The 21,388-nt window shown below is 43.8% G+C and overlaps 1 protein-coding gene across 1 annotated transcript in view; it reads right to left on the bottom strand.

Moving 5' to 3' along the window:
- HYDIN (HYDIN axonemal central pair apparatus protein) overlaps positions 1–21,388 on the bottom strand; it is a 293,325-nt gene that overhangs the window by 73,521 nt on the left and 198,416 nt on the right. The window contains exons 37-43 of the mRNA XM_081030536.1: positions 19,574–19,742; positions 16,920–17,084; positions 16,021–16,194; positions 13,508–13,681; positions 8,893–9,107; positions 3,846–3,983; positions 1,999–2,182 (exon numbers count right to left, since the gene is read on the bottom strand). Of these exons, the coding sequence (XP_080886662.1) occupies positions 1,999–2,182; positions 3,846–3,983; positions 8,893–9,107; positions 13,508–13,681; positions 16,021–16,194; positions 16,920–17,084; positions 19,574–19,742 (1,219 nt within the window). The remainder of the gene's footprint in view (positions 1–1,998; positions 2,183–3,845; positions 3,984–8,892; positions 9,108–13,507; positions 13,682–16,020; positions 16,195–16,919; positions 17,085–19,573; positions 19,743–21,388) is intronic.

The following is a 21,388-nucleotide window of genomic DNA, read 5'->3' as shown; positions in this document are numbered from 1 at the left end:
GAGCCAAGGAGGCAGACAGCCTCTAGCAAGTGGAAAAAGCAAGGAAACGGGTTCTCCACTACAGCCTCCAAAGGAACGTAGCCCTGCTGACACCTGATTTTAGGGCTTCTGACCTCCAGATCTGTAAGATAATAAGTCAGTGTTGTTTTAGGTCACCAAGTTCGCAGTAATTTGTTACAGCAGCGATAGGAAAGGAATACACCACCCATGGACTTTACCCATTATAAACATATGCCACCGAGGAGCTCAGGGTGACAGAGCCATTTGCAGACCAAAGGGGTCATCTTCCACTCCCTGCAGAGTCTAGGTCCAGAAATGTGCTTCACACTCAGCACAAAGGCATTCGGCTTCTTTTCCACACTTTTCACACTTCACGGGGACAACAGTCTCACCTACCTTCTCATTTTAGCTTTGGACTCAGAGATCTGCATTTGAGTCCTTTCTCTGACATTTACCAAGGAATAGTCATAGATAAGAAGAATTCCTCCTTCATAGGACTGTTGTGGGGATCCAATAAGCAGTCATGTAAAATGCCCAGTTCGGTGCCTGGCACATTCATAAGTATCCAATAAAAATTAGATTTTAATATAATAATATTGTTACTGTGTGTCATCTCAGGGCTTTTTCTTTCTTTCTTTTTAATTAAAGTTTATCGGGTTGACAATTGTTAGTAAAGTTACATAGATTTCAGGTGTACAATTCTGTATTACATCATCTAGAAATCCCATTGTGCGTTCACCACCCAGAGTCAGTTCTCCTTCCATTACCATATATTTGATCCCCTTTACCCTCATCTACCACTCAGGGCTTTTTCGAATGTAGACGATTGAGGGGCGAAGAGTCCATACACAACTGTGAAAAACTTCAATCTACAGACAATTGAGAAAATTTCTTTCAAGTTGATTATTGTGGGGAGATGAGCTTTCTGCAAAACTAGGAACTTGGAAGTTGAAATATTGCTGGGGGATGCCTGGTCGTTCTTTCTAACTATTTTTCTCTGAATGAGAATATCAGGAAGCAGTCTTTGTGTTCTGTTTAAGAACTAAGAGAGCTCAGTGTTTATAAATATCTCCTTCAGTGGAAAAGCATTATAATTTGTATAGACTCTTCCAGAAGAGAGAGGTAAGGCCAAGAGAGAAAGGGCAGTGATGTGGATGGAGCTGAAGACACAGCAGGATTTTGCTTCCCAGAGACAATGTCACCTCTTCTCTTGGGGTCAAAATTTTCTAGGTCTGCTTCTGACTAAATTGGGAACTTACTGCGTTGACATTTCTCTCTCTCTCTTTCTCCCTCCCTCTCTCCGCACCCCCCTCTGTATTATTTATTAATCAGTGAAGTTTTCCAGGCCACTGGTGTAATGACAGAAAAAGCAAAGGCTTTAGAGTTACGGAGACCTTAATGACTTGCTATGTGATCTTACACAAGACTTTTGATATCTCTGAGCCTCATTTTCCCAATAGCAAAATGGAGATAGCATGCCATTTAAAGACACATAAAGTATACAAAAGGTCTGCTGCTGTGCCTGGTACACAGTAGGCTCAAATGTAGCTGTTTCGTAAAATATAGCAGCACCTTTAGTTTTACAGAAAACACAGAGTTGGCTTCAACAAAACCAACAAGCGAATCAGGTAAATCCAGATGGGACCTGTGATGTGTTTCCATCAGGTGAGTGGTAATTATCGAGGAGATGAAGCTGAATACTGTGATATTGGAAAAAAGAAGGATGTGTCTCTTGTCAGAAGAGCTGAGTTCACCCTTCCTTCTATAATCTCTCAACAAGTCCCTTCTGTCTCAGGTCCCTCACATGCAAATAAGAACTTCCAGCCACCTCACAGGGAGAGATGGGGCACCAATGAGATGGCAAATATAAGAGCTTCACTTAAGCCCAATGGGTTATCCTGGCAGGGGAACCTTTAACAAAGGCTATCGCTCTGTTTAGCAGAAAGATCTGCTAGGGCCCGTGGAGGACAGTCCAGGAGGGTATGGGGCCTTGCTTGCCTTCTTGCTCCTTTTTGACTTTCTCCTGGGCCTTCATGGCTGCGTAATCCTGCGCCATGTTGAGAACGTAGATATGCTCCCGGTTGCCGATGGCCTTAAGCAGGCACAGGAGGCCAATAGCTGCGTTCCGAGCAAAGAGCGTGTCGAGGCTGTCAAACACCACCCCTCGGTAGCAGTCACTCAGCTGAAACCAGAGAGAGCACAGACAGTTACCATGGCCACAGGCCATCTGTTCTCGACAAAGTTGCTTTTGTCGGTGCTTTTTACTAGTGCTGCAGTTGGTTCTGCAGACCTATTGGGCCTCGATGAAAATATCATTGAACTGCCTGCTGAATTCAAGGTGCTGGTGTAAAACGAGAGGAAAATAAAAATATTTTATCAGTCATGGAAGACCTTTATCATACATATCTGTAGAAAATAAAAGGGCTTATTCTGTCTCTATAGAAATAAGGAAAACAAACTAAATGTTAAAGTGAGGGTTTGGGTAGATCCGTGAGATACGGGGACGAAGGATGCAGAGGAAAGATGTCCCCAGGCACAGAGAAATAGGCCCCAAGGACAGCAGTGGCAGATGAGTCATTTCTGCCTTTCTTAGTGGTATGACTGCCTTGGAGTGTAACGATTTTGATAATACGAACCACTGACAAGCAGCCTCTGCGACACTGCAGTGTTACCCAAAGTGTAGTGCACAGACTGGTCACCACTGGCCGGGAACTGGTGACTGCCAGTGTTTGGGGAGACGAGAATTTTTTGTCAGACTGTGACACTATTTAGTTTGGCTGCCATTTCTTTTTCTTTGTAGCAAGACTTTGTTGATGAAGGAAGCAGTGCAACTCCATAGCTCATCGAAGACCAGTACTTTGAGTAGCGCAGCTCTGCAAGCTTACTTTGGGCTGTACCAGTGAGTCTCTGCCTTTAATCTGGCTGCCTGAAACACCTGCACACTCACTAGACCACCTGGCTCCAATCAGTGGAGAATGACAGGATCTGTAATGCAGAAGCCGTCCAGATCGTAACATGAATCATTTCTGGTGATGACATTCCTCCTCCTCTGGGAACCTCAAGTCTAATTTTGTTATATTTAAGTGTGCAATTAATATTGTGGTTCAGTCTGAACAACCAAAGCAAACATAGAGCTCCGGGACCTGGTGAGCTTTCTGTAAACCACATGCAGTAAATGGGCATAAGTGGTACCCTGCCAAATCCTGCTGATTTTGTTTTCTTTAACTGTATAACACTTACAAAAATTAAAAATGGAAACAGTTATTGTGTTGCTGGCTTTAAAAGCAATACGTCATTGTCAAATAATTCAGAAGTGAAGACTAAAAATCTATGATCCTGCTACCCAAAGAGAACCACAGGTAACGTGTACTTTGAGCTTTTACTATGTGTGTGACACACATTTATGAATTTTTTAATAGAAATGTAATTGTGCTTTGTATACTATTTCATAATCTGCTCTTCTCACTTAATAACATATTGAAAACACTATTTTTACAGCAATTAACAAACCTCCAGATTCTAACTTTTAATGGCTTCACCTTATAATTTTTAAAACATCACTGTAGGGCTTTACCACGACTTTTTTTTTTTTTTAAATGTGTAACCTTCTGATCACTGATCCTTTAAAGAGAATGGCTTCAGGTAGCAGACTGAGCCAGGGTCAGGGATGGACAAGGGCTGTCAAAAGGACAAGGAAATGACCGATGAGGGTGAAGAAACCCATCTTCCCTTTCCAAGGGCCCTGGGTTCTAAGCTGCTTTGGGTGGGCGATGGCTCAGTTTCAGCTCATAGCATGGGGACCGTGTCTGAGCCCTGTAGTTCCACGCAGGTGGGCATGGACGTACCTGTATGCGCTCGGCCAGGATCTGAATGAGCAGTTCCTCAGGGAGCACACAGCTCAGGAGCCCAGTCTCACCTCCGATACTGGCGCTGATGCTGAGCCGCTGCTGCATGGGCCCCGAGGGGAGAGGGCTGGAGGAAACCTGTTGAGTGGGACAAGGATCAGGAGTTAGAATCCAGCTTGGAGTCCCAGCAACTCCTACACATACAAGCCACGTGACCTCGAGGAAAGCATGGAATCTCTCTGGGCCTCATTTCCTCATCTGTAAAATGGGGCCTGCACTGTAAAATGGAAGATTCCTGTCTTCACTGAAGAACCATTGGAAGTTCCAAGTGAGAACACTGTGGAAGGTGCCTTGTATATGCACTGAACAGCGCACATTTGTTCATTCACTCACCAAATATTCAGTGAGAACCTACAGTACACCAGCGACCCCTCCAGTACTGGGGACACGACAACAAAGGAGTAGCTATGTTGCTGCCAGTCTGGTCCTTACATTCAAATGGGGGAGGCAGAAAAAGGTCAGATGAATATACAAACCAATAATATAACTTCAGATATTGATGAGTGCTAGGGAAAAATGACCAGATGACAGGGTTGGACAATGGCTATGAGAGAGTGGGGTCACATGACGTGGGTAACGTGAAAGAATGAGGCAAGATTCTGGGAGAGGAGTCTTTCTGAGAGGGAAGAGCAAGCGGCCTGAACAGGAGTACACTGTGGGTGTGTGGGTGTTTGGGGGGCACACAGGACCCCAGTGTGATGGGAACTGAGTGAGCAATGGGGAAGATGGTCAGGCTTAAAGTCAAGACATAGTCAGGCCAGAATATGCAGGGCTGTAGGCCATAGTGAGCAATTTGGATTTTATTCCAAGTATTATAGGAAGTTGTTGGCATGTTTTAGATAGAACAAATGACATGATTTTTACTTTAAAAGACCACTCTACCTGCTGCATGAGGTGACAGGAGTGGAAGCAGGAAACTAGTTATTTTCGTGGTCAGGGCAGGAAATGACAGCAGTGGGGATGGGGGTGGTCCTGGTGGCAGTGGTGAGAAGTGGCTGATACAAGACATATTTTGGAAGCAGAGGCACTTAGGATTTGGAATGAGATGTGAAAGAAAGAGAGGTATCAAGAATGACTATTTGAGTTTTGGTCTGAGCAAGCTGGAAAAATGGTGAAGTTATTAAGAAAGGAAAAAACAATTTTTTTTTGTATTTTATTTTTTTGGAGGGGGAGCAAGAATCACTTTTTGACATGTAGATTTTGAGATGTCGCTAAGCCATTTGATAAGAGATATTGAATGTGAGTTTGGATATATGAACCTGAGCTTGGTGAGAAATTAGGGCTGGAGATAACATTTGAGTGTGATAAGCATACTGAAAATACTTAAGTACTTTAATACTTAATTTGAATGTTTAATAAAATATTTAAGTATTTGAAGAAAATGTTTAAGTAATGAACCGGGTGAGATCACCTACAAAGAAAAGGTAGATATCAAAAAAAGAAAAAAAAGAATAGGTGACTCAGTCCTAGCCTACTCCGAAAAAATTAGGAATCTAAAGGAGATGGAGACACTGGAGGAATGAAGGGAGAGGGAAAGTAGAAGTGGAAGAGTACGGTGTTCTGAAAGCTAAGTGAAGAAAGCATTTCCAGGAGGAGTTATCAGCTGCCAAGTGGTCACGTGAGACGAGGATAGAAAACTGGCCACTGGATTTGGCAAGGTGAATGCCAATGACCTTGAGAAGAGTAGCCAGTGAAGAGAGGAGGTCAAAGGTCTCACTGGAATAGGTGGAAGAGACAATGGTGGTGAGGATGAGGAGGCAATCGTGCAGATTTTCTTTGGTCTGAAGAGGAGCTGAGAAATGGCTCAACTCCTATTGGCTCTACTTCCAAAATACATCCTGTGTCAGTTACTTCTCAGCATTTCCACCATGACTGTCCTCGACCCTGCTGCCATCATCTCCTGCCTTGATGACAAAGATATCTAACAGCTGGAGGGGGATCTGGGGTCACAGGAAATTATTTTTAAAGATGGGAGGTAATGTAGCATGCATAAATGCTGATGAGAAGAATCCAAAAGATGCGGGAAAAACAATGGGAGAGAGGGGACAATTGTAGGAATCTAACTCTTGAGTAAGAGATAATAGGTGGGATCTAGTACACAGATGCAGGGCCTTCAATGAGAGCAGGGACACTTCCTCAGCTGCAGGGAAGACACGGTGCTGGGTTAGGATGAAGGCTGTCTGGTAGATCTGGTGGTGGAAAGATATGGTGGTTGCCTTTTGGTTATTGCTGCTCCCTCCATGATATCAGAAGAGAGATCATTAGTTAAGAATGAGGAAGAAGAAAGTGTCTTAGAGGTTTGGAGGGTGATAACAGCAATAAAATAGTTATCTCGAAGAGATGGAGGGCCAATTTGCTAGGGCAGACCAAAGGGTCCACTTGAGATTTGTGGTCTTAAATTGAAATTAAGACCATTCAGGAGAGATGAGGATTTTCTCCAGCTACATTCAGCTGCCCTGCATGGAGGAGGTGGAGAACTGGGTTTACCAGGGCTGGAGTTCTGCTTGGAGAGTATGATGAAGGGGAAGGGCAAGGGAGTGCCAACAATGACAGACCACGGAATCCAAATTGGATAAGAAAGGAAGTGAAGGGGGTGGTAGGTCATAAAGATGGGGAATGGATGTTTTGATGGAACCAATTACCTTCCAGAGTAAGTCATCTGTAAAGTTAGAAGATGGTTGTCAGAAAGTAAAATGTGTGATACGAGACCTTGGCGTTTATGGGTAAAGATGAATAAGATCTAGGATATGATCACAGTAGTGAATAGCTGAGGACACCATGGAATTGAGAAGTGAGAGATCAGAATTTCTAACTGGTGCTTTCCAAGGTGATTTATAAATAAATGACCTGATATTACAGGTCATGTCTTCATTATATGACATATTACTTATTTCTTCCCATTTGCAATGAATGACTAAAATTTCTGTCATTGGAGAGTTCATGCTTTAGGAAACCTTTAGAAGACCAAATAGCCATCTCTGGGTAAAGCACTCTGACAGGGTGACCGCTGTCTAAACCATGTGAGATCTGTCTCACGGGAACAGTGCACATATAGGGATCTGTGAGCTCTGATTTCTACTGTCGTCTTGAACAGGCTTTAGGTTCCCTATTTAGTGAAAGGGGTTGGAGTCAGAATTGGAATTTTCTGCTGCCTTTGATATATTCTAGAAAGCCATACTTCACTGTCCAGATGGACAGAACCAAACCAAAGAAAATGGTTCCCTGTGACATCCTATCTATTTCATACAAATATATGGGTCTTAGTTCATCCGTAAACGTTTAGGTAAAGAACACCATATTAGATCTTGGAAAAGGGTTAAAAGGATGATGCTCTAAAAGAAACTGAGTCAATGGTTTCAGTTTTCAACGTGTTAGAAGAACATATGACTAAAGTGAAGATCAGAGATATCGTCTGGCATAAATTCATCCCTGGGGGATGTCCCATCCAACTAACGTACCTCCTTTCACATCAAGACCTTCGCCTTCACTTCATCCACTCGCCCCATTCAATGGTCTATTATCCACTTGCCCGATCTAATCCTCCATTCACTTGCCCCATATAACACGTGGATTTCCTCTCCTATAGGGACCTTTATCTCCACTCCTTCCACCTCAGCAATCTTCTCTGAAACATCCACCTCTCTCACTACCCCTGCAGCACTCAGATTGTATCAAGACTCACAGACCCTTTTGCTCTTCCTGTTTTCCCCATTCTATTGTCCTCCTTAATTCCTTTTCTACCTAGGCTGGTCTTTCCACATAGATGGCACTCTCAACCGCCTTTCCCCTTGTTCTGAGCACACCCCTGACTCTGCCTCTGCATGAGGGCTGCTGGGAGTCACTTAGACAAATCTTACAAATGTGAAATTATGACTCCCTGTCTTGGCAAGATCATCAGCATTTTCAAGTACCTTTTCTTTGTCCACCATCAATTTCTGGTTCTCTTTTTCACAGTGGACACATCAGTACTTTGTCAGAATTGTTGAGGATGTTGGGATGCAGGGCATCTTGAAGAGAGTGGCAAAGACCTTGCCACACATCCTAGTACTATTCAGCAAAACCTTCTCCAACCTTTGCTGTCCTCCTCACTTCCCCCACATGTAGCTGCATCTGTTATCACCTTCACTGATGAGAGGAAGCTGGCTCCCATCTCCTTGCCTGCCCTTCCTGTCTCCTCCTGGAATCGCTTTTCCTCTTGGGTGGATCATCACCTTCCACTTCTCCAGGAGCTCCTGTCTTTACAGACCTGCTTGTGCCTCTACCTCCTTTCAGAGAAAGAATGTTCTTGATCCTGGGTTGGCTGCTCTACTGAACATGCTTTTTTCCTTTTCTTTCAAACATCTTAGAAGCCTACACTCACTTGCCTCCACTTTCCTGCTGAAAACTCATCACCCACCTGCCTCTCACAGTGCCATCCTCTGTCTCTGGCTTCAGCACCTGCTATTCTACCGAGATTGTTCTCAAAGTCCTTTGGCACATAGCTCAAACTCTCTGACTTGATTATGACTTTCCAAGACTCCCCTGAAGCTCTCCCACAACTTATATTAATGATTTCACCTTTAGCATTCCTTTAGTATTAGGTCGAGCCACATAAAAAATAGCTGTTATGGAGTTCTCAAATGGTTGAATATTGGCAATTTCATATTGTTCAACCTAATTCTTTGTACACACCTTTGTACACACTGGTGATTCTTTGTCACCAATCTCATTTTACTGCAAATATTTGAAGGTATGGTCACCTCCTTCATCAGACTCTTACTGCAGCTCGAATGCGGGGGTATTTGCTTTATTTATCTTCCCTTGGCCAGCACCCAACCCAGTGCCTATAACGTTAAAGCACTTGCTGAAGGAACAGCTGCTGGGTAAACCACCTTTTCAGGAGTGGTGCCTGGCTAGAGCACCCATGGGAATGAGGTTGAGGTAGGCTGGCTGCAGGATGCCGAGCATGAAGGATCCCCGCCCTCCTCTGGGGAGCCCTGATTTGTACCTGAGGGGTTTCAGACGAGTGCTGGTGATGCTGTTTCTGAGACCCAGAGCTGTGGCTCTCTGACTTGCCTTTGGCGAACAGCATGCTCCCACGCACAGGCTTTGCAGGTTTAATTTCGGGGATTGCCAGAGTGGATTCTGAGGTTAACTTGCCCAGGGTCTCATTGCTCAGTCGTGCTTGTCCCATGGCATTTTGGCTCACAGAGACCTCCTGGACTACACAGAGAGAATGGGTTGCTATTAAACGTCAGCTGAGGATACTAAGGAAATAAGAGTGGGGGTGGCATGCTGAAACCTAGTGTGATTCTCTCGAGGAAGACAAAGCCTTCTCTATGTGCAGCTGGCTGGAAGGGGCTGGCAGAAGAGGCTCACGCTCCTGGAAGTGGATGGCGATGGCTCAATGGAGTCCAGGGCTTTTCACTGCTCCTCTGCCCAGTGGATCCCATGTTAATCTGCCCCACGTTCTCTTCCAGCCCAGAGGGCAATGATTTCAGAAACTGCTGGCACACTGCAGCCTTGCCCTGGAAACCTAAAACCTGACCTTTCGTGCTTCTAGGCAGTGGTGATGCCAGTGAGTAGCTTGGGTAGGGCATGCTCTGCGTCTGCAGCAGAAATGCCCAAATGAACAAATAGGCCCAGTAATACCAGCAAGCCTGTTGGCAGATATGGCTTCAACATTCATTTCTTTGTTTCGCCTCTGCCTTCCCTTCTAATCAGATCGTCACCCCTTTGCACCCCCACCCACTGAGAAGTTCCCTTTCAGAATCAGTGGTTGATGTGATTATTTAAAAGGGTTTCTATGACATCTGTTCAGGAAAACTTGCTAGAGTGCCTTTGGCCTTGATGATAAACTCCTGCCCCTCCTAACCTCCCAACCACAATGGCAAGTCCTGTCTCATCGTGTCCTCTGGGGCTCCAACTCTACAAGGATGAACTACCTGCCCCTGAAGGAAAACGGGGGTCTAGCAGACACTGTTGGTGCCCTAAGACATGGTGATGGGGCTGTATGCTGGGCAGCTTCCATGTGTCTCTACCTCTCAGGCAGACTTGTTAAGATTCATTACTCCTTGTTCACCACTAAGGAAATAAGCCCCAGAACTCTCTGGAGAGTTGTCACTATACCTACTCCGCTTTCTCTTTTCATGTGGGTCCCTCCTCCTCTCCCCCAGGAGCTGATTATAGGTACAAGGACTCCACACTGCACCTGGGAGGATGGGGGGGGTGGGCGACATAGGCAGAGTCTGAAGCCATCAATGGAGCAGTTGTACCGAAGTTCTACTCCAATTACAGAGCTGCATGGTCCGATTCAGGCCCCACCATCCCCAATCCCTCCAAGGCTCTGCCCTGATAATGACTGCTCCAGCCTCCTGCGCTCCCATACCTGCTCACTTCACTGCTGAGCTCCTCTCTGCCTCGGCCCACCCCTACCTCTACTGATTGCTGTGGAATCTCTTCTGTGCTCTCCTTATGCGTTCACCTTTCCCTGTCCATCGCATCATTCCTCCGTATCTTAAAAAATCTGTTCTTTCTGACACAGTACTAACAAAAGTTTTCATTTGATCTTTCATTTCTTTCAAGATAATCATTTCACTTCCTCTCTTTCCTTCCTTGCCCAATTTCTCAAAACAGCGGTCTGACCAGCCCTGTCCAATGGACATACAATATGAGATACACCTGTAATTTAAAATGTTCTAGTAGCCACTAAAAATTGATTTTAATGGTATATTTTATTTAACTCAATATATAAAATATATAAAAATTATTAAATATATAAAAATAGATAACATAATGCAAATATAAAATACTACAAATATAAAATATAAAAACAATTACTGTTATTTACAGTCTTTTGTTCATGCTGTATCTTCAAAATCCAGCATGAATTGTATACTTACAACACATTGCAATTTGTACTAGCCACGTTTTGTGTGGTCAGTGGGTATCATACAGGACAGGCAGGTTTAGATTTATCGCTTCCCTTTCAGTATAGCCTGCTGACTCCACAGCACACAGCACATGGGGTTTGGGCTGAACCTCTCTATTGAAAGGGTTTTCTCTAAAGTCACCAGTGACCTCTAAACTGTGAACTACAGCGACCCTTTTCTGGGCTCATTCGATCTGAACTTACAGCAATCTCTGATTACATTCATTTATTGATTCGATACATTTTTATAAATCTTTACTCTGTGTCTGCTATGTGCCAGGCACTCTTCTAGGTTCTGTGAATACATTAGTGAAGAAAACTAACACAAATCTCTGTAGCCAGAAACTTACATTAGAGTGAAGGCAGACAGATAATGAAACATAAGTAAAATAAATAGTATGTTAACTAGTGACAAGATCTATGAGAAAAATAATGCTGGAAGGGTTCCTGGACTTCCCAAGGCCTCTGGAGCGTCGGGAAAGCCCTTCTTGCTCCTCTTCCTCCTGCAGCTCTTTCTCTCCCTGACTTCCTTGCATCATGCTCTCCTGATGGACCACCCCTCTGACTTCCACTCTGCCATCTCTGCCTCCCTGGTTTCGCCTCCACCACCTCCTCCAAAAATGTAGGTGTTCCCCAAGGTCCCATCCTGTTCTGTCCATCCCACTGCTCTCTTTCTGGAACTTTCTGGGCTGACTTCCTTCACTCCAGAGTCTGTAGCTCTCACTTTGTTGAGGTAGACTCCCCCAGTTAGGTCTTTAGATTGACATTACACTCTCAGAAAGGAAGCTCAAGTTCATGATTTGTCACAGGACAAATCAACACAGCTCTAAACACCTCAGTAAAATGTAGTTTATATGACAGAAAGGGAAACAAAAAAAAAATCTAAGAGAACCAGAATTATGATTCAGCGTGGGGTTGCCAATGAAGGGTAGCAGAATAGGCCATCCCAAAATATGGCTATAGGAGTTTCAGGACATGCCACCTCAACATATGCTGCTTTGATATATGGATTATTTTGAGCTGTAGGCACTTGGAAAACAGAAAATTCTTGGAGAGGCTTTCTCTGAACTCCCCTTAGCTGCCTAAAGACGGGCATGCAAAATGAACTCAACTGCCACAAATCTCCTTTCTGGGAGTTTCATTAGCCAGGGAAGAGTGGCTCTGATCACAGGAGAGGAGACTAGAAGTTGACACCACACCCAGTCAAACTTTGTCACGTACTATCAGTGACATATTCTTCTAAGGCTCTATTCATCGTTCCGAAAAATCATTTGTCTCCCCTAAGATGTCTATGTCCCTCTTCTCCCTTCCCTATTAAGATGGTATTTAATCCTGAATTCTGAAGCTACCTCTTTGAGTTACTCATTTTTCCCTGACTAGCTCCCAAGTATACATGAAGTACACTTGTGAAGAACCTGGTGTTTTCCTCTTGTTAATCTGTTTTCTATTACAGGGGTCTCGGCTGAGAACTCAGAAGGGTAGAAGGAAAATTATTCTTTCTTCCCCTACACTACTAAAGAGCTATTTCTCTTATCTTCCAAGCAAAGAATCTTCCATTTCACTAAGTGTCCCATGTAGCGGTATTAGGGGAGGGGACATGCCTGAAAGCCCAAACCAATTACCAACTATCAGGCGTGGTCCACTGTTAGGAATGATGTTATGCTGTTATGAGTATTTATGTAAAATGACTCAGCTCTGAGCAGGCACTCTATTTCAGTATCTTTTCCCACTGAGCAGCCATTCTCCTGCCCTGTGGGTCCTTAGATGACCCGATGGAGCCAGGATTCTTGACTTCTGATAGGAAGGCCACACTAGGCCTCACTACAATGGGGATCAAAAAACTCAATTTTCCTCTCCAGCAAACTTTCTCCTGCTCCCGCGTTCCCTGTCTCGGTAAATGACGTCACTCTCTTCCTGGTCTCCAAACTAGCAATCTTGGTGTGAGCACCTTGAATGCCTCCCACTCCTTCAATTCCCTGCCATGCAGGTGACTACCAGGTCAGCTTTCCCAGACCCCTTCATCTTCATCTTCACTCTTACTTTCTTGAAAAGACAATACAAGAGCCACTTTCTGACCATTTCTCCCATATGATGAAAATGGCCCAACATCTCTTTTCCTTCAAAATAAAATCCAACTTCCTAATCTTGGCATCCAGGCCAGTTACATTTGGCCCCAGCCTGCCTTCCCACCTGTAACTCACTGCTGGCTTCTCTGCTTCCTTGGTCTGGAATGTCCTGGTCTTCACCATTACCAACAACATTCTTCTGCTCCTTCAAAGCCTATTTCCATGAAAACTTCCCCAAATCACGCTTGTTTGGAACCCAGTCGTCCCAAACTTGCTGTTTCACAGAAGCCAGTACTTCTGTTACATTATTTTCCTCTGCTCCGAATGAGCACATGTCTGCTTCTCTCCAGGTGTCACCGCCCCCCTCCCCAAAGGTGTGGGCCACGTCTTATTTATTGTCCTGCTCCCTGCCATGCCACGTGAGTGTCTGCACGAGGCAAACAGGAGAGCCGTAGAGGCTTGGTGAAGAGAATTCTTCTCCAGACTAAGCTAGCATGACATGTCAGCCTTCAGCCGAGCTGTGGGAGGAAGGCTGGGGGGGTGGGGGCAGAGAACAGAGAAGATGGGCATTGCCAGTGGGGGTGCTGGGCACTTAACCACAGACAGTTAGGGGAATCGGCTCTTACCAGACTCCTCTCCTTCCTTCATGGACTGCTCTATGGCAGCCCTGATGCAGAGCTCACGGGCCCGGAGCCCCGCGATGCTGCTGCCGTCACAGATGGCTTCCAGCACGATGGAGTCGATGTGTAAGCAGGCTGCATTATAGTACTTGGCAATGCTGACCGCCGTGGCTGACTTTCCTATAAAAAGGATTAGGGGGATGAATTTCACGGCTTTCATTTGCTCAGTGTCATAGACAGAAGAAGCTTCTAGAACAGAGGCCCCTATAAAGGGCTCTCTTTAATTGCTCTGCCTCTATGTCTCTCATGTGGCCAGAGGTGGCCGCAGAAAAGAGAAGAAAGACTTGAGTCACAAGTCAGGACTATGGATTCTGCTCCTAATTCTACCACGGGTGTGCTGTGTGCTATGGCAACCCACATCCTTTCTGGAATTTCTCCTCAGTTTAAAAAGCGATTCTATCAGATGGTCTTTAAGAATCTTGTAGCTCTTCCTGTCTCTGATTCTAATAGGAAGACTCTTGTTTTAAAGAATAGCTTGTGTGGGTTTTTTGTTCTCATTTCAAAATACCTACATATTGAAAAGAAAGCAGACAATTCAGAAATAACAGGAGAAAAAAAAGATCCATAATTCGCTCATCCAGAGAGATTACAGTTTGCATGTGGTTAGTAAGTATGCATATGTAACTATTTTAGGCTGAATAATCGTAATCCCTGGAATTTGTGAATATGCTACCTTGATTTTGCTATGGGAGATTATCCTGCATTACCTGGATGGGCCCAATGTAATCACAAGGTTCTTATAAGAGAGAAGCAGGAGGGTCAGAGTCAGAACACGCGATGTGATGATGAAAGGAAAGAGAGACAGACTGCAAGATGCTATAACGCTGACTTTGAAGCTGGAGGAAGGGGTCATGAGCCAAGGAACTGAGGCAACACTTCTAGAAGCTAGAAAAGATAAGGAAATGGATTCTCCCCTAGAGCCTCCAGAAAGATTGTAGCCCTGTTGACCCATTTTAGACTTTGCCCTCCAGAACAGTAAGAAAGTAAATTTGCATTGTTTTAAGCCACTAAGTTTGTGGTTATTTGCTATAATGCCAATAGGAAATAAATACAGATTACAAATCATAAGTACGGCATTTTTTTCTCACTTAAAACGATATATCATGAACATCTTTCTATTTATCCAGTACACTTCTATGGCACTGTTTTCTTTAAATTGTGGTAATATACATACAAAGTTTACCATTTTAACCATTTTTAAATGTACAGTTATGTTCCATAAGTATATTCACATTGTTGTGCAACCATCACCACCATCTATCTCCAGCACTTTTTCATCTTCCTAAATGGAAACTCTGTACCCATTAAACAATAAGTCCCCATTCATCCTGCCCCCAGCCCGTAAAAAACCACCACTCCACTTTCTGTCTCTATGAATTTGACTAGTTCAGGTTCCTCACATAAATGAAATTCCATGATTATTGTCATTCTGTGTCAGCTTATTTCTCTTAGCATAATGTCTTCAAGGTTCATTCATGTTGTAGTATGTATACATCAGGATTTCCTTCCTTTTTAAGTCTGGATACTATCCCATTGTATCACATTTTGCTTATCCTTTCATCTGGCAGTGGCCAGTTGGGCTGTTTCTACCTTTTGACGGTTGTAAATAATGCTGCTGTGAACAGGACTCAGTTTTTAATAGTGATATAATCACTATATGAATGTGCTGTGGCTTAATTAACCAGTCCCCGTATTGAATGCTCCAATTGCTCCCAGCTTTCTGTTATGGTAAATACTGCTGTGGTGAACATTCGTGCTATTACCGTGTTTCCCTGAAAATAAGACCTAGTGGGACAATCAGCTCTAATGTGTCTTTTGGAGCAAAAATTAATATAAGACCCAGTCTTATTTTAATATAATATAAGACCCTTATATAACATAATATAACATAATATAACATAACATAATATAATATAAGACCGGGCATAATATAAAATAAAATAAAATAAAATATAATATAATATAATATAATATAATATAATATAATATAATATAATATGATATACTGGGTCTTATATTAATTTTTGCTCCAAAATACACAGATTGTAGACAATCAGTAGAGATGATTGTCCAACTAGGCCTTATTTTTGGGGAAACACGGTAATCTTTGTCCGCATCATTAATTATGTTCCTAAGATAAAGTTTTAGAATTAATTATTCTAAAATAATATAATGCCTTGTATTTTTAAATAATGTAATGTCTTGTATTTTTCTATAATGTTTCAATGGTTTTAAATTATTGAAAGCATACAAGCTCAAACAATTCAGAGATGTACGAGTACCAATTAAAAATTAGTTGTCCCCACTCTTTTTCTAACCCTGCATCTCTGAGGTTGGCAATTTCACAGTTTGGGAATGATCCTTCGGTATATAAATTTCAAACAAAAGAGTCTTTTATTGCCTCAAAAATGATACGTGCAAACTTCATTGTAGACCCAAAAAGTTGGGTTGTGGCTTACCTGACACAGGTGTCCCATGGATGATAACGGCTATGCCTTTCCGGTTCTTGGCCATGTGGCCTTCTGCAGAAATATCAATGCCCAGGTGGCGAGCAATCGCCTTGTTCACGGGGTTGTTCTCCACTTCCCCAGCTTCCTCTGTGGAATGGCTGTCAGTGCTCTGTATCTTGTCAGCTGCAAATTAGAAATGCATGCCAAAAAATGCATACACATTTTAAGAAAGGAAAACTGTATTAAAATTGTAATAACAAATACCGATAACAAAAGATGAACATAAGTCATGTTTGACTTCTACAATTAAAAGAGGTGCTCAAAGTGGTTCCCATCAGTGTCCAGACACTTCTGATTACGGCGAACTACTGCTTGACCAAGTGTCCACTTGTTGGACACGTTGACCACAGTGTCCACTTGTACACATTTTTTTGGCACCCCCAGCATATGTATGCATGTGCGCAAGTGCATGCACGCAGGCCTGCCAGAATTCACATGGGTTCCTATGGAAATGAGAACGACTTTTTCTTTTTAAGTGCTGTTGTTTGAAAATGACAAACATAATTTGTTGCAAGTGTTGCCACTGTCGTCACTCCCCGCTATAGTGTACGAGAGTGCCCTTTTTGGCTAATAATTTGTCCACAGCTACTAGGACTACAAACATGGATTCTCTTTGACTCATTTGTTGGCATCTCTCCTGCTGAAAAATAATGTTGGAAACCAGCTGAATTTGTAACATTAAGGGAAACGGCTAAATAAATGATGGCATATTCATGTCATAGAATTAATACAGTCATGCTAGAAGGCTTGGAGGATACATTTCGTGGAGAAAGGTAAAAAGACATTAAACAGTCTTCCGACTTCTGCTTAGAAAGAACTGACACCAAAATATTAAAATGCTTTGTTACCTTGAAACATTTTCTCCAGGCTTTCATCATCTTCCTCTTCATCTAGGTTGATCTTGGACTCCTGCCACTCTCCTAGGTCACACATGACAGAGAGCCCTTGGTTCAGAGAGGTCTTCTTCATTACGGTGGAGGTTCCCTGATCTGACAAGGACACATCGTCATCGTCTGCCAGAGAGCAAAAATGAAAACGTACGGGGAAAAGTTGGGAAGGGAACAAAGAAGGGATGGGGGCAGAAAAGGAAAGAGAGACAAAGAGGAGAATCATTGACTTGGTTGCCATCATCCTGGACTATACAACCCAAATAAACAAGAACTGCAGTGAGTTTCTCTGCCCAGAGTGTTTTACATTTTAACATATATATGCATATATATACACATTGCTCCAGCAAATTTGAAAAATTCAGAAGACCAAGACATTATAAAATTCAGCTGCCAAAAGAGATGTAAAGAAATGGTGACAGAGGAATTGCAGCTTAATTTTATGATACCAGGATAGGAGAGCTAGCAACCTCTCACATTTTTAATTTTTCACAACCGAACTTGGGACTACCAAGTTTTGTACTACCAATTTGTAGCCTGTTTCCCCTCTTCTCATGAACATTTCTCTATGTCATTGTTAATTACACCTACCCTTTTGTCTGCCCAGCACCCTCCTCACTGCCCCTATGCCAGAGTGTCACTGGGTACATAGGACTGTGATTGTATAAATCGATCCTCCTCTATTTCAGGGCCAAGACATCTGCTTTGTTTAGAATTTGGATTTGAGCCGGAGAGGTTGCAGGTCTCCCGTGAAGGCAAGGCTGTGACTTGGGCCTGCTGGCCTTCCCTGGACACGGTATGGGAAGCAGAGAAGAATGGTCTACAGCGTGAGACAGCCGAGTGAGCAGATGCTCAGAGAAGTGCTGGTGAGAAGCAGAATGTGCGTCTTCCTGGGCTCTCTCTGGGGCCCAGGCTCTAGACCTTTCAATGGGCCAAATGGAAAAAGGAGGCCACAACTGTGGTGTGTAAGGATGGGGATGAAAAAATGGGGACAAGAATGATAGGTCCTTACACTGACTTCATGAAGTCCTTTGTACATCGCAGCCTCTCATAGCTTTCTACCTCGGCCACCAGGCAGTCCTGAGTTTAAATGTCTTTCCCCCACCCTCCTCCTGACTGTGACCTCTCAAAGGCAGGGACTTGTTTCACTGATCTTTTTTCCCAGAACTTCAGCTCAGTGCTTGAAACAGTGGGTGCTTTTTATGGACCGAATGGATTCCTCTAAAATTCACATGTTGAAGTCCTAACTCCACAGTACCTCAGAATGTCACTGTAGTGGAAGGCAGGATCTTTAAAGAGGTAATTAAGTTAAAATGAGGTCATATGGGTGCCCTAATCTAACCATAATCCACATGACTGGTGTTCTTATAAGAAGAGACTAGGACACACACAGAGTAAAGACCATGTGAACACAGGGTGAAGATGGCCATCCACAAGCTGAGGGCATAGGTCCAGAAGGAACCAACCATGCTGACATCTTGATCTTGGCCTTCATCCTCCAGAATTGTGAGAACATACATTTCTGTTGGTTAAGCCACCCATTCTGTGGCATTTGTGACGGCGGTTCTAGCAGACTAATATGACCAGGAGATTGGGTGGAGAGGCAGCTGTCTTCTCTCATCCTCTCCTTTTCGGGCAAACTAATATTCTCTGCTTAGCTTCCTTGAAAGACAACCAGACAGACCCAAGAGCAGGAGAAATGGACTCCACTCAATTCACTCATTCATTCACTCTTACAGCACATACTTATTGGGCACTACAACGTATCAGGTGCTGTTCCACGCACTGGGTTTACAAGTGGGGGCCTCTTGTCTGGGGGGAAGACAGGTATGAAGAAAATAATTACTCGTGTGATGGCTGTTACACAAAAGAAGAGAGCAAGGAAGAACAGGGCGGCACATTTCCAGGAAGAGGGCACAGAGAAGCCGGAAGGAGAAGTGTGCATCTTGGCAAGCCACGGAATCCTACAGGTCACCAAGGGAAGCTGAGGCTCAAGCGCACACAGGGAGCCCCGGGCGGAGGACGGGCGAACTCGGGGGTCAGGGCCAGAAGGGGCCCGACTGTAAGCACACAGTCCCGCCTCGTGGCTGGGGTCTGGCCTTCAGGACTATAGACGGCCAACCTCTTTCTCATGTGAATCCCCTCCCCTCCCTCTCTTAGGCCATGGTCTCTACTGGATGAGACGTATGCGTGTTAGCTTTCATCATCTAGGCACACACATGAAGCTGTGGGGTACAGTGGTCACCGCCATGGGCTCTGGAGTGCGAGACCTGGCCTTGAACCCTAATTCTGCCTCTTACAACTGGCCTCCCAGCACTTCGGTTTCTCATCTGTATGTGTGAAGCCCTCAGCACAGAGCTTGGTAGATAGCAAGTGTTCTAGATCTAGCTCTAGATTAGCTGTTTTTGTCTTAACTCCCCACTAGTTTCTAGTGAGAGCAGGATGTGTCTCCATCTTCGCAGCCATACAATGAGTACCACTTGGTAAGGGTTAGAAATAAAACGCATAAGGCAACTAGCACCTGCCTTGCACTAGTTGGTTTCCCAGCAGAGACAATTCAAAGAAACCAGGGTCAGGGCAGTGGCAGGAGCCGGTCCCCCAAGCTGAGTTCTCACCATTTTCCTGTGCCAGAGTCTCCAGATATTTCATCTTCATCTGCTCCTCTTTTGACCGTCTAATCTCCTTAAAGTACTCATACACCTCTGGGGGCAGCTTCTCTCCCGGGACGCGGGGTGGCAGCAGCAGGGTGTTGTAGGAATCATAACCCTTCAGCATTCGCAAGATCTGCTCGAGGAGAATGGGAACCGCTGTAGCTCTCACTGGAAGCTCCTCCCACAGCCCTCGGTAGGTCTGCCCTCCCATCTGGTCAAACCCTGCTCCTGCCTGAGGTGGGGTGTGTACAAAGAGCACGGTCCTTTGGAGGGGTCTAAAAGTCAGGTGGAGCCCTGAACCTGGGGATACAGAATCATTATTTTGCCCCATTTGAGCCCAGGCATTTCACACGCATAAAGGAATTTTCTTCTTGTTCTAAAAATAACATACACTGTTTTTTTTTGACAAAAGTTCAGAACTCTATTATCCACTTTTAGTGACACATTCTTATAAAATATTGTGATTAGCAATATTATGCTAGGTAGCTGGTTGTTTCATAAATGGAGGATCCAGGGAAAAACAAGTGAAATGGTATTAAGCATGTTTATGCGTGTGTGTGTGTGTGTGCGTGCGTGTGTGCGTGAGAGAGAGAGAGAGAGAGAGAGAGAGAGAGAGAGAGAGAGAGAGAGAGAGAATGCGCGTGCAGGTGAAGAGGAAATGTGTATTAGGATTGTCAGATAAAATATGGGATACCCAGTTAAATCTGAATTTCAGATAAGCAATGAATAATTTTTAGTATAAATATGTCCAATGTTGCTTATCTGAAATTCAAATTTAATGGTGCAAAATGTTTTTCTTTCTACTAAGTCTGGCAACCTTAGTGTGTATGTGTATTTACAAAATACTGTAAAATAACATCCTAGAAAGCAATTACTTCCTATAAGACCTAATTTATGGCTGCTGCAGGTGATGGGAGGGACACCTGGCTCCATTGGTGTGAAAAATCTGTTTTGTTAGGTGACCCTTCTCCAGGATCACTATTTTCAGTTGTTTGAAAACTACTATTAATAAGCTCATTCTAAAAAATATATACGGAAGAACAAAGATCTAAGAATAGTTAAAACATGAATAAAGAAGAATAAGGAGAAAGGATTGCCCTAACAGATAGCAGGACTTCTAAATCTGGAGTAATAGGGTGGCACTGATGTCAGGATAGACAAATTGACCAAGGAACTAGAAGAGACAGCTTAGGACAGACCCATTCATATATGGAGCTTTGATACAGGACAGAGATCAGTGGGGAAAGGAAGGAATGTGTCAAAGATGGGTTGATGAAGAGCCATGAAGGCCTGACCAACTTGCTTCAACTGGGTAACTCTAAAGATCCAACCCAGCTCCAGAGCTTCCTGTGGGATCAGCTGAAGTCTCTGTTGTAATCTCGTCGCAGTTCATCTTCTTTTTCTCCCAATTCTACTTTCCTTATTTTTTGTAGGTGCTGTTCCTGAGAGTGCTTCCTAATAAAACTACACGCAAATCTCAGAGTCTTAGATTCTGCTTTCCATTGAACTTGACTCACAAGAAAGGATGCTGAGCCAACAGAAGCCATTGAGCATTTCATAAATACCAAATGAGAAGACTCCCTTCCAGAGGGACATATTCCCATTCTGAGAAAAAGTTCTGGATGCAGCATCCAAATCGGGCAGCACATAAACACTAGGTATAAAGAAGATTGAAGATTCAAAGGCCAAGTTGGGGGAAGGTCCTAAGGAAGTAGAGCCACCTTAGCTAAGCCATTCCCGAATTCTTAACCCACAGAAAACATGAGATAATGAATGTTT

Source organism: Rhinolophus hipposideros, assembly GCF_964194185.1.
Source record: "Rhinolophus hipposideros genome assembly, chromosome: 21".
NCBI lineage: Eukaryota > Metazoa > Chordata > Mammalia > Chiroptera > Rhinolophidae > Rhinolophus > Rhinolophus hipposideros.
This window is presented reverse-complemented; position numbering and strand designations above follow the sequence as displayed.